This window comes from Muntiacus reevesi, chromosome 2, assembly GCF_963930625.1.
Source record: "Muntiacus reevesi chromosome 2, mMunRee1.1, whole genome shotgun sequence".
NCBI lineage: Eukaryota > Metazoa > Chordata > Mammalia > Artiodactyla > Cervidae > Muntiacus > Muntiacus reevesi.
In genome coordinates, this window is record NC_089250.1 from 46,072,233 (window position 1) to 46,084,307 (window position 12,075).

The 12,075-nt window shown below is 43.4% G+C and overlaps 1 protein-coding gene across 1 annotated transcript in view; it reads right to left on the bottom strand.

Annotated features, from left to right (window-relative positions):
* The window catches only part of SLC23A2 (solute carrier family 23 member 2), a 138,229-nt gene that overhangs the window by 41,661 nt on the left and 84,493 nt on the right, over positions 1-12,075 (bottom strand). Inside the window, exon 5 of the mRNA XM_065921452.1 lies at positions 10,691-10,848. Within this exon, the coding sequence (XP_065777524.1) occupies positions 10,691-10,848 (158 nt within the window). The remainder of the gene's footprint in view (positions 1-10,690; positions 10,849-12,075) is intronic.

The window sequence follows — 12,075 nt, forward strand, 5'->3', positions numbered from 1 at the left end:
TTCTTTTTGTCCAAAAAGAAAACATCATCCTAAACACATGGACTCATTTTTTATTCAGTTTAATGATACACTTCCATGACTATTCCTTTTAATATAAACTATCCCAAATTTGCCCAAAGCACCACAGTTCCAGAATTATACCAATGTCACTACTAATAAGACTACTAAGTTAAAGGTTGAAGCTGAAACTCCAATACTTTGGCCACCTGATGCGAAGAGCTGACTCATTTGAAAAGATCCTGATGCTGGGAAAGATTGGGGGCAGGAGGAGAAGGTGACGACAGAGGATGAGATGGTTGGATGGCATCACCGACTCGGTGGACATGGGTTTGGGTAGACTCCGGGAGTTGGTGGTGATGGACAGGGAGGCCTGGTGTGCTGCGGTTCATGGGGTCGCAAAGAGTCGGATACGACTAAACAACTGAACTGAACTGCAAGTTTAAGGTTTCTCTTTTTTTCCCCTTGGAATATATTTCATTCAGAGTGTGCAAAGTACTATGTTCTAAAGTCTATGAATTCTTTTTTTTTTTTTTTTGCAGCTCTGGGTCCTCACTGCTGCACTGGGATCTTCTCTAGTCGAGGCGAGCTGGGGTACCCCTCCCTGCGGTGCAGGGGCGTCTCATCGCCGTGGCTTCCCTTGTTGCGTGGCACGGGCTCTAGGGCGCTCTAGCTTCTGTAGCCATGGTGCATGGGCTTCGCTGCTCTGCTGCACGCGGGATCTTCCCGGACCAGGGATTGAACCCGCATCCCCTGCATTGGTAGGCGGTTTCTTATCCACTGCACCACCAGGGAAGTCCCAAGTCTATGAATTCTTTTCTCCATGTGGCCAGCAATTTGTCATAGGTTCACTTGTTTCTGTTTGTATTCAATTTTAGGATTTGCGTTTCTTCATCCTTTTAGAGTTTATGTTTTGAACATATATTTTCAAAACATAGTTGACTATTTTATGGTTTTAAAATAAAACCATAAAATATATGGTCACTCCCATTCCTATCGCCTCCACCCTCCAAATCTCACTTATCATTAACCATTTTTATTAATTTCTAACTTCTCCTTATTTCTTCAAACATACACACTGTTTTACAACTTGCTTTTTCCAATATATCCTTAGAACTTACTCTATACCAGTTCAAGATCTTCCTTATTCTTCCTCAGAGCTGCATTCACTGTGATGTATGATAGTCTCCTACACATGGGCATTTAAGTTGTGTTAACTATTTTGTCTGATCTCCTAAACAAGATCAGTCCTGGTGTTCACTGGAAGGACTGATGCTGAAGCTGAAACGCCAATACTTTCGCCACCTCATGAGAAGAGCTGACTCATTGGAAAAACCCTGATGGTGGGAGGGATTGGGGGCAGGAGGAGAAGGGGACAACAGAGGATGAGATGGCTAGATGGCATCACCAACTAGATGGACATGAGTCGGAGTAAACTCTGGGAGTTGGTGGTGGACAGGGAGGCCTGGCGTGCTGCGACTCATGGGGTCGCAAAGATTCAGACACGACTAAGCGACTGAACCGAACCGAACTAACTATTTTGTCATTACAAATTACACAGCAATAAAAAAACTTTCTGCATTTATTTTGCATTTGTGAGAGCATATCTGCAGTGTAAATTTCTAGAAGTAGGACTGTTAAATCAAATGGTAAATGCATATGTGCTCTCAATACTGTAACACCCCTCCTCATAGGGACTGAACTATTTTCACTCCTGACAGCAATGTGTAACAATGCCTGTTCTCCTAGTTTTTCCATCAGAGGGGCTTGTCAAAATTATTTTTGTTAATCTGACAAAGAAGACAAATTGTGTCTCAGGGTAGATTTAGTTTCTGAAAAAGTAAAAGTGTCAGTCAGTCAGTCATGTCCAACTCTTCGCAACCTCAGGGACTGTAGCCTGCCAGACTCCTCTGTGCATGGAATTCTCCAGGGAAGAATAATGGAGTGGGTAGCCATTCCCTTCTCCAAGCAATCTTCCCAACCCAGGGATCGAATTCAGGTCTCCTGCATTGCAGGCTGATTCTTTACTGTCTGAGCCACACACTCCTGAGAGCAATTTGTAACAATGCCTGTTCTCTCAGATTTGCCATCAGAGTGGCTTGTCAAAATTATTTTCTGTCAACTGACAAAGGAGACAAATGGTGTCTCAGAGTAGATTTAGTTTGTACTTCTCTTATTATAAAGTCAATTTGATCCTTTCCTATGATGAAGGGCCATTATATAGCTTTTTTGAGAATTGTCTATTTGTGTCTTTTGCTTTTTCTATATATTTTTTGGTATTTTTTTTTTTAACTTTGATTGTAAGAGTTCTTTCTATATTAGGCACATTGTTGTTTAGTTGCTAAATTGTGTCCAACTCTTTTGTGACTCCATGGACTGTAGCCTGCCAGGCTCCTCTGTCCGTGGGATTTACACCAGGCAAGAATCCTGGATTGGGTTGCCATTTCTTTCTCCATGGGGATCTTCTTAACCCAGGGATAGAACCTGAGTCTCCTGCATTGGCAGGCGGATTCTTTGCCACTGAGCCATCTGGGAAGCCCCAGTTAGAGATATTAGAACTTACCTGTATTACAGAAATTTTCTCCAGTTTGCCATTTTTTTATATTTTTTACAATGAAAAGCTTAAAAATTTAAAACACTTAATGGCATTATATTTTCATCCTTTTATTGATTCTAGAGTTTGAGTCCTATTTTAAAACTCTTTCCCTACTCAAGTTTAAAGGAATTCACCCTGGTTTTATTCTAACAGTTATATGATTTCATATTTCTTGCATTTGGGTTTCTAATCCATTTTGAGTTGATTCAAAGAAAACTCTTAACTAAAGGCAAGTCTAACATTTCTCTTCATGTCCATGATATTCTGGTCTTATATGTAAATATCAAAATTATATGAGTTAGCTCAGTTAACACTTTCAGTTAGACACACTCCTGGGGGACCTCAGTAGAAAGCAGCCAACTGGCTACTCTCCCAGCAGAAGGCTTTGTCAAGACAGAGCACAGGAATTTAGGGGGCCTGGCTGGATCCAATTTTGATAACCTCTTTTTCAGGCATGATAGTATTAACTATTTCAAGTCAAAAGTTTATTACATTACTTAAATATCTAGTCAGTCACAGAGAAGCATGAGGGAATTCTTTGATGTGGACAATGCTCTATCTATTGGTGTGGTGGTGATTAAGTGACTGTACACATGAGTAAAAATTCATCTAACTATGCACAGGAAAAAAGGCAAATTTTACTCTATGTCAATTACCCTACAATAGATTGACTTAAAAAAATTTTTGCTTATAAAGTGTCTTTCTTGAAGGAGAAATGGGGGGGATGATTCCTTAAAATACTAGAGTTATATCAAATAGTTACAAAAGACACAAAACTAAAAAAGAAAAAGAAAAGAGCTTCACTCTGGGTATTTGAGGAGAAGCTCTTTCTGTGGCTCATGCACAGTGCTGCTCTATCCCAGTGCAGCTTTTGTCAGGCAGTCCACCTGCCTGAAAAGGAAGGATACGAGGGAGAGTCAGTGGGCCGTGAGGAAGAAGATGTGCATTTTAGAACACGTGGAAACATACGGGGCAAGTGAGATGTGGCAGTCGAGGAAAAAAGACTGTGGGGAACTAGATTCATTAACCTCACATATGAGAGGACTTAGTCTCCTAGTCATCTGAAGCATCAGAAATAACAGCAAACAGAGAAACAACATGTTAACTGAAGGGGGAGCCCACTCAGAAAAGCTCGAGTTGAAGGAGTCCACCAGTGGTCGTGTGGCCAAGGAGCACACTCAACCCCTGCATGTCATCAAGGATGAGCTGCTCCATGTGGTGTCCCAGACTTGCCCACTGCACCCTCATCCGCCTCACCTACACACCCTTCTGGAGGCCCCACTAAAATAATAAGCACCAACAGGCAAGTGTGGTCAGGTGCCAGGACACTAGGTCATTTGACGCTTACTAACAACTTTATTTGGAGAAGGCAATGGCACCCCACTCTAGTGTTCTTGCCTGGAAAATCCCATGGACGGGGGAGCCTGGTGGGCTGCCGTCTATGGGGTCGCACAGAGTCGGACACGACTGAAGCGACTTAGCAGCAGCAGCAGCAACTTTATTACTATTACATTTTAGAGAGGAGAGAAAGGGCTTTGAGACCAGTCAACTAGCCAAAGTCACACAGCTGACGACTTCCCTGGTGACCCAGTGGTTAAGACTCCACCTTCCAATGCAGAGGATGTGGGTGTGAATCCTGGATGGGTAACTAAGATCCCACACGCCACAGAGCAACTAAGCCCGCTTGCTGTAACTATAGAACCCACCTGCCACAACAAAATATCCTGTATTCCTAAATGAAGAGCCCACATGCCACAACAAAGCCCCGATGCAGCCAAATAAATAAATGTTTTTTAAAAAGCTGGACAGCTGGTAAAGGGTAGAATGGAAGTGATGTCACCTCTGAAGTCAAAGCCCCACAATACAGCTGGTGAGGGGAGCCAGGCAAAGCTCCCCTCTTTCTCCATGGTCACTACCTCCAGTTTTTCACTGATACCCATGTTTTTAATATACTACCTAAAATTCACTGAGTTAAATAGTATATACATATATATATATATATATTTTACGTGGAGGCAGGAAAAACCTACAACTTGCTATTAAGAACCTACTTAACATGATACACTCACTATCATCTATATAGTAACGCTGGCAAAAATGTTCATTCTGAATCAACCATGCCTTTGGCCCCATCTCCCAGTTTACAAGTAGCAGAATTGTGGAACAAATCAAATATCACCCCCAAGAACACAATTAGACATATTCAGATGGGATGTTCAACAAGACAACTGCCCTGGACTCTTTAAAAAGAGGATCATGTATTTTGATTTTTAAATTCTATCTATAAGTGGAAACATATGATATTCGTCTTCCTCTATCTGACTTATTTACTTAGTATAACATCCTCTAGGATCATGCATGTTGTCACAAATAGCAAGGTTTCATTCTTTTTTATAGATGAGTAGTATTCCATTGTGCGTATATATGTGTGTGTGTGTGTGTGTATAAATCATGCCTTCTTCATCCATTCATCTATCAATGAACACATAAAAATCAAAATAAATGAACAAACATAACAAAACAGAAATAGATTCATAGATACAGAAAAAAACTGGTGATCGTTAGAGGTAGAGGGTGGAGGAGATGAGTAAAACATGTGCGGGAGTTAAAGAAGTACAAACTTCCAGTTACAAAATAAATGCCACTAGGATGAACTATACAGCAAGAGTCAATAAATAAAATAATCACAATTTTATAGTCAATAAAAATTGTAATAATTTTGTATGGTGACAAATGGTAACTAGACTTATTGTGGCAATCATTTTTTAATGTATAGAAGTATCAACTCAGAACTGACACAGTGTTATAGGTCAAACAGACTTCAATTTAAAACAAAAAGGTTGGCATTTTCCACTATAATAGTGTATTTCTCTATTTCTTTTTATAGTTCTATTAGTGTTTGGTTTCTACATCTTGAGCATTGTTGTTATGTTTATGTATGGTTAGAATTATTATGTATCTTCCTGCCAAATAAAGCCTTTAATCATTATGTTAAAAAAAAAGTGGATCATGTGGAAGAAAAATGTATCAGACCACAGAAACACAACAAATGCACCATACAAACTTAATTGGATCCTGGTTCAGAGAGGTGGACAGAACAGCTTTAACAGATATTTTAGGGACAACTAGGGAAATTAGACATAGATTGCGTATTAGATGATATGACTCAAATTTCTCAGGTGTGGTAAACAGTTACACAAGAGACCCTCATTTCTAGGAGAGTATTTAGGAGTGAGTCATCACCATGTTGCCTGCAACTCTCAATTAATTCAAAAAGTTACATATATACCCCAGCACAAATACATATACAGAGAAAGAATATGAGGGAAATCCCAGTCTCCCTACCCCAATCTAAGCACTATATCTCTCCATTCTTCTAAATATTATCAAGAGTTCAAAGCCTCAGACTTGAGATCTTGAAGTATCCTGGAGCCACCCCCCATAGTTAGTAAGCACACAATATGTACCAGCCCTGGAACCCAAGGAGGTGAAAAACAGAGGAGCTCTCTCCTCAGGACAGTCAGCTCTCTCCTCAGGACAGTCAGCTCTGCTAGAGGTCAGGCTGCTGTGCTAGCTACTGTCTTAGCCAAAACCCTACCTTTTCTCAGCAAAGGAAGGTTCTGTGAGTCTCCAGCAGGCCTGTTATAGCCAGGAGAGGCTCTCAAGGAAAGGGCCTCTCAGCCTGCAATTTTTTTTTTCTGGAGAGCTGGCAGAAAGGACTCCAAGAGGAACCCAGAACAAAAGACTGGGTGTGGTCCCCAAATACAGCACCTGCACACCTCAGGGAAGGTTGGAAAAGGTCAGCATGGTGCGCAAAGGGCAGGGTCCAACCCAGATGGCCTTCCTTCATCCCCAGCTGTGCACTAACACCTGCAGTTAAGGGCAGGGACTCTGGGAAGCTCAGAGCTGCTACCCAGGCTTGGTCTCCGATGGAAAAGACAATGGCAGCCAGAGTGATGCATTAACTGAGTCCTCCCCAAAGCCAGGGAGGCATGGCTGCTGTGGGCTGGTTAACACCTGGGTTGGGGGACTCTGACCCTTGACCCAGCTCATGGGATTTTAAAGGCTTTGTACTAACTCCTAGAAAGACCCCAAGGGGTAAGGTGGATTGAAATCAACCAGAATGAGAACTGCTGAAGCCTCACTCAAGGGTACTCAAGAGCAACAAAGACCTTGTTAAAAGCCAAGTGCAACGGACCAAAGTCAAAGGAAAGAAGGAAGAAGGAAAAGGTTGGATGGAGGGAAGGGGATGAAAGAAGGAGTTGTCACAGAAACACTCCATCCCCAAGAGGCAGAGGCTCTGCAAAGCACTGAAGCCACAGAAGTTACACAATTGGGGCTGAGATACATGATCTCCCTTCCAAAACAACTCATGATCTTTGGAAGAAAGGAAACCACGATCATGCCAGGGGAGACATTTAGGGAAGGAAGGAGGGTCTGCAGCACATGCTGCATCAGACACATTTTCTGTGGCCTTAGCCAGCCCAGCTCATGGAAAACACATCCCCAAAGGAGTATTTTTGACATAGTATCCTAAAGTTGGCACTGCAAACTCATGTTCAAGCTTGCAAAGGCACACCTCTGTTTCACTCTCACTTTTTCCATATCACTTTTGGTTATTTTTATGCAATGAAACAGCTTTCCCGAAACAGCACGCCACTCTTCAGCGCACCCATGTGAAATGTGGAGCAGGGATGACCTGGCCAGAGCCCAGAGAATGGAAATGGTTACACTTCCTTCCCCTGCTCTAGACCTACAATTATGGTCTTAGCTTCCTCACAATAAAGGTCCCATCCCTCAGAGGCTGGGCCATCGCTGGTCTCAAGGTCCCATAGATCCATGACATTCAGTGCAGGGGAGTTCTGGGTACTACATGGGAGTTAGGCAAACACACAAAGAAATAAAAGTCAGACACACATGGCAAACCACTCAGAGTTAGAAAAGTCTGAAAATCTTCTCTAGAAATCATGACAGCTGAACATGAAAACCTTTTTCTTCTGCAGCTCTCCATCTAAGGAAATGAGTGTGAACTGCAAACACCAACAAACATGCAGAGGCCATCTGCAATCCTTACGGCTGTGATACTAGGAATAAATTCCACTCTTGGCCACGTCAGCCTTTCTTTCGCACTGTCCCACCCTTGTATTTCCATGGCCCCAACTGCTTTATCCATTTGTTTGATTCTCTTGTGATGAGAAAGTAAATGCACAAGTCTGTAAACATGGCAATTTAAAATTGACGATGAGGGTCTATGTCAGTAAGCAGCAGAATTAGAAGGCTTTTCATATTATTCATACTCTTGTAACTTTTCAAATGTATTTTAGGAAGAAGCTTATAATATAATAATCTGCAAACACACAATGATGGCAAATGTCATCCATAGGACACCTTAGGATAAAGCAAACTGGGAGCTGGAGAGGTCTTCTGTCCACAGTTATAACACTGCATAGGCCTCTCTAACTCCTCATACTCACTCATTTCATTCCCCCATGTGCGAACGGCAAAGAAACCATCATTTGCCATGTGGCATAAGCTAACGCTTTATTGGAAACTGTAGATTCTGACTGCCCATAGGATTACAGTTTATCATTACATTGGTCAACAACTTGATTTGAACCAACACTGGCAATGCTGCTGCTCTGACTTTGCTGAATAGACATCCCTGGAATAGACTCAGGGATGCTCAACTCTGACCCGTTCTGAGTAAGTACTGGGTGTTTGAGTACCAGGGGTGGGTCCCCACTCTACCAAGGTCTGAGTGTCAGCCTTGCTCTACTGGAAATACTAAGGGGGTGTGCTATTTGGCCATTCTTGAGATCTCTGCTCTTCTTTTACAAAAGCCACAGGAGACGTAGGGGCAAGAATCTGAGAGGTGATTCAGCTGGAAGGGGTGGCCCTGCCTCTTCAGGCACAGTGAAACAAGGGGAAATTGGGAAAAGAGGAGTGAGAGTTTTAACAGAAAATGGTGAAGGACAGGGAGATGCAGGGGATGGGGGAGATGGGATACTGCAAACAAACAGGGGACATGGGATACAGAAAACAAACAACCTCAGAGGTGGTGATCAATCAGGTAGGGAGGGAAATGCCTCTCATACACCTCATCATCTGGGCTCGCCTTCACACAGCAGGCCCTCAAATATATGCTAGACAAAACTTAAAAGAATGTATCAACAACAGCTTGTGGCTTTGAGGAGTTGAAAATCAAGCCACTGAGTGCCTTTTCATATTTTCCCTACTAGATGGGAGCTGAGAGGCAAGGATCCCAGGCAAGAAAAAGGTGCTGTTGTGTTAGCACAAAGAAGGAAGCAGAATCAGGAGTAGCCTTCCTGATATAAGACCAGGGCAGAGCTGTACCTGGTACCTGCCATACCACAGCAAACATGTTTTTCATTCCCTCTTCAAGTCAACCAACAATTCTCAACTAGAGGCACTGCCTAAATTTATAGATGATTTGTGCTACAAGTTCTCTGATGAGCTAGCTGTTTAGAAAGCAAGTATTTCCCCAGAGAACCAGTTCCCCATGTACAAGATAAGGCCCTTGAGTCAACCAATAAAAACTTTCTAAACCACCCTGGATTTAAAACACAAAATCTTGAAGGCTGTAACAAAAGAATGAAAGATGCTCTCAGCCAAGTTTAACTACCTGAGCACTAAGAAAATGAATCAAGTCTTCTCTGGAGTGTCCAAATACATCTCTTTCCCCTAATAGGTCAGTAACACGCTGCCTTTCCCTCGGGGGTCCCCTAAGGCGACCCTCCTTTCTGAGGTAAGGAATCTGTTCAGCATGGTGGCTTCAGGCAGTCCTGCAGGAGCTGGGGATTTGAGAACCCCAGGAGCTGGCCAGCCCTTACAGCCTTCATTCCATCAGACCTGCTAAAGAGCTGTCACATTCCTTATGAGGACATTGCTTAAGCTACCAACCAAAATGCTCTAACATTGTCCTTCCCATATTAACCTGTCCTCTGTAAGTGAAGCTTGTTCTGAGGATTCTGACTCAGTGAATACAGTCCATGATTACCAGGCTGCCTTCTTTGCCCTCTGCGTTTGCTCCCACTTCCCTAGCAGGGAGAGATAACTTATACGTTTACTCTGCTGTCCTTGCCCTGAGGATAGTCCTGTCGCGCACAGGCTCCATCCCTTGAGCAACATCCTGGGGTAAAGGAAAAGGCTGAATGTGAAGAGGGTGGAAGAAGGGGACAGGAGGGGACAAAGCAAGACTGCAGGAGAAGGCAAAAGAAGACAGTTCTTTTCCTTCCTATGTCAGCTCCACATCCATGTAAGCTGGGGCCCGGGGATGCAAAGCACACCTTGCACTTTGAGGGAACACAAATCAGCAAGAAAAGACACAAACGAAAAAGGACAAAGCAGAATAAGAGTCACATTAGAAGAACACACACAAGATGCATGTGTGGGAATTCAGAGAGAATGACGGAGGTGTTGGGAAGTCAAGGGTGCTTCACAGAGAGAAGTGGAACAAGCCAGGACTGGAAGGCTGCAGGGGGGCACAAGCACAGGATGGTAAGACAGCACAGCGGGCTTGAGGAGGAGGAGCTCATTTCTCGGTGAGTGCAAGGAAGGAGACTGCAGGGCTCAGGGATGTACCTGGAAGCGCGGTGGGACAGAGAACAGAGGAGGAGCCTGCGGGGTGGGCACAACCCGGTTTTTATTTAAACAGGGAGTAGGGCTGTAGCCTCCTAGCACCCAGGAAGATGCAAACTTTGGAAAAATGACACCAGGGTGGCACACAGGGCGGGGCAGAGGAGAGGAGCCTTGGAGGCAGGGAAACCAACGGAAAACCTAGTAGAACACAGTCCAGGTCTGAACTTCAGGAACTGGGGGCAGTGACAGAGTACTAGAGAGAAAACTTGCCCTGCCGGCTGGTGGGATGGAAGGAGCTGAGTTCCAGCCTGCACAACTGGTCAGGAAGCAGTGCCACCCACCTAGAGAAGAAACACAACAGGGCTGGGGAGAGGCAAGGCAAACGCCACTAGGCCACACTTCCCCTTACTCCAGTCAGTCCTTCCAAGCAGCCCTAGGTCAATGTGCACAATGCCTCGTGGGCACGTCAGCATTCCCAATTCAGTGCCCCAATCTCACCTGCATCCAAAAGTAGTCTGCAGCAAAGTTGTGATTCCCACGCAGAAGAAAATGGTCCCAATGAGCTGGCTGGTGGCCCACTGGTCATATCCCACACACATGGCATCGGCCAGCAGAAAGGGCACTGCAATGGTGCCGCTAAAACATGTCAGGTAATGCTGTGGGGATAGTGAGACAGAGGGGGAAAATTAATCTTTTTTTTTGCATTTTTTTCTGATTTTATCCTAACTTTGCCCACTCCCCTGTTGTTTTTCAAAAGTAGCACACATGAATTTGTTTTTTTAGGCACACTCATCATATGCCAAATTGTTTTTTTCTCCCCCCAGCATTTCTCCTATTACATTTTCTTGTCTTCTAACTCACCTGTATTATTACTTATTACGTGCATGAATCCGGGCCAGCACAAAGGAAACGCAATACAAACACCAGTAATGTTTTATCTATAGAATTTTTACTGAGAATATTTATTTTTTTAACTGCTTTTTAGCACCAGTTGCTAAAGGCCATAGATCTCTCCCCTCTAATCTGTTAACAGGAACTGTGTGGCACTGAACCATTCTTGAAACAAATCCTAGTTAGTCATGTTAGATTTTTCTTCTGGAATTTGATTTGCCAATATTTTATGCAGAATTTTACAACTATGTTTTGAGATAATTCATCCTTTTTAAAAAATTCTTTTAGGTCTGGGGATTAAAGTTACAAGCTTCACTGCACAAGGCATTTTCCATCTTTTCCTACGACCTGGCATTATTTAACAGTAATCAGGGAAGCACTAGGCTCACACAGCAGCTGTGGGAATCATCCAGAAAGAGCTGGTCCCACTCCTCCTTTAGGACCCCTCCCCCATTCCCTACAGCCCAGGCAAGACATTCCAGCTCTCACTGCTCACATCCCTTCCTCCCAGAGGCCTGCCTGTTCAGTTCTTACTTCTGTTCTACAAATTTCCTTTTTTCTTCCTAACAGTTCCCTATCTCTGCTCATTTTTGCCTAAATGCACTATTTGCAGCCCAAAAAGGTCAACTGTGTAACACTAACAGGTGTTTGGTGAAGGGAACAGAACATTCCCATCCAGAACTTCCCAGAGCTGCTCATAAGATTACACTGGTAAGAAGGGAATGATGCATACAGGGTTTCCCAATCTTATCTGAAAAGAGAAGACTACTTCTAGACACATCTATAAATATTTCAAAAAACGAGTTTCCTGAAACTGATTTGAGACATTCAGCCCTAGGGAAATTATTTGCCCAACCAGTCAGGTCCTTTGGTTATGTCTTCTTTATTAGAATGCCTTTCTGTCCAGGTTACCAATTGTTTTAATACCTAAGATGGGGGAAGGACCTGGAAATTGAACCAACGTATCAGCTGTCAGCAGGTACAGTCCACAT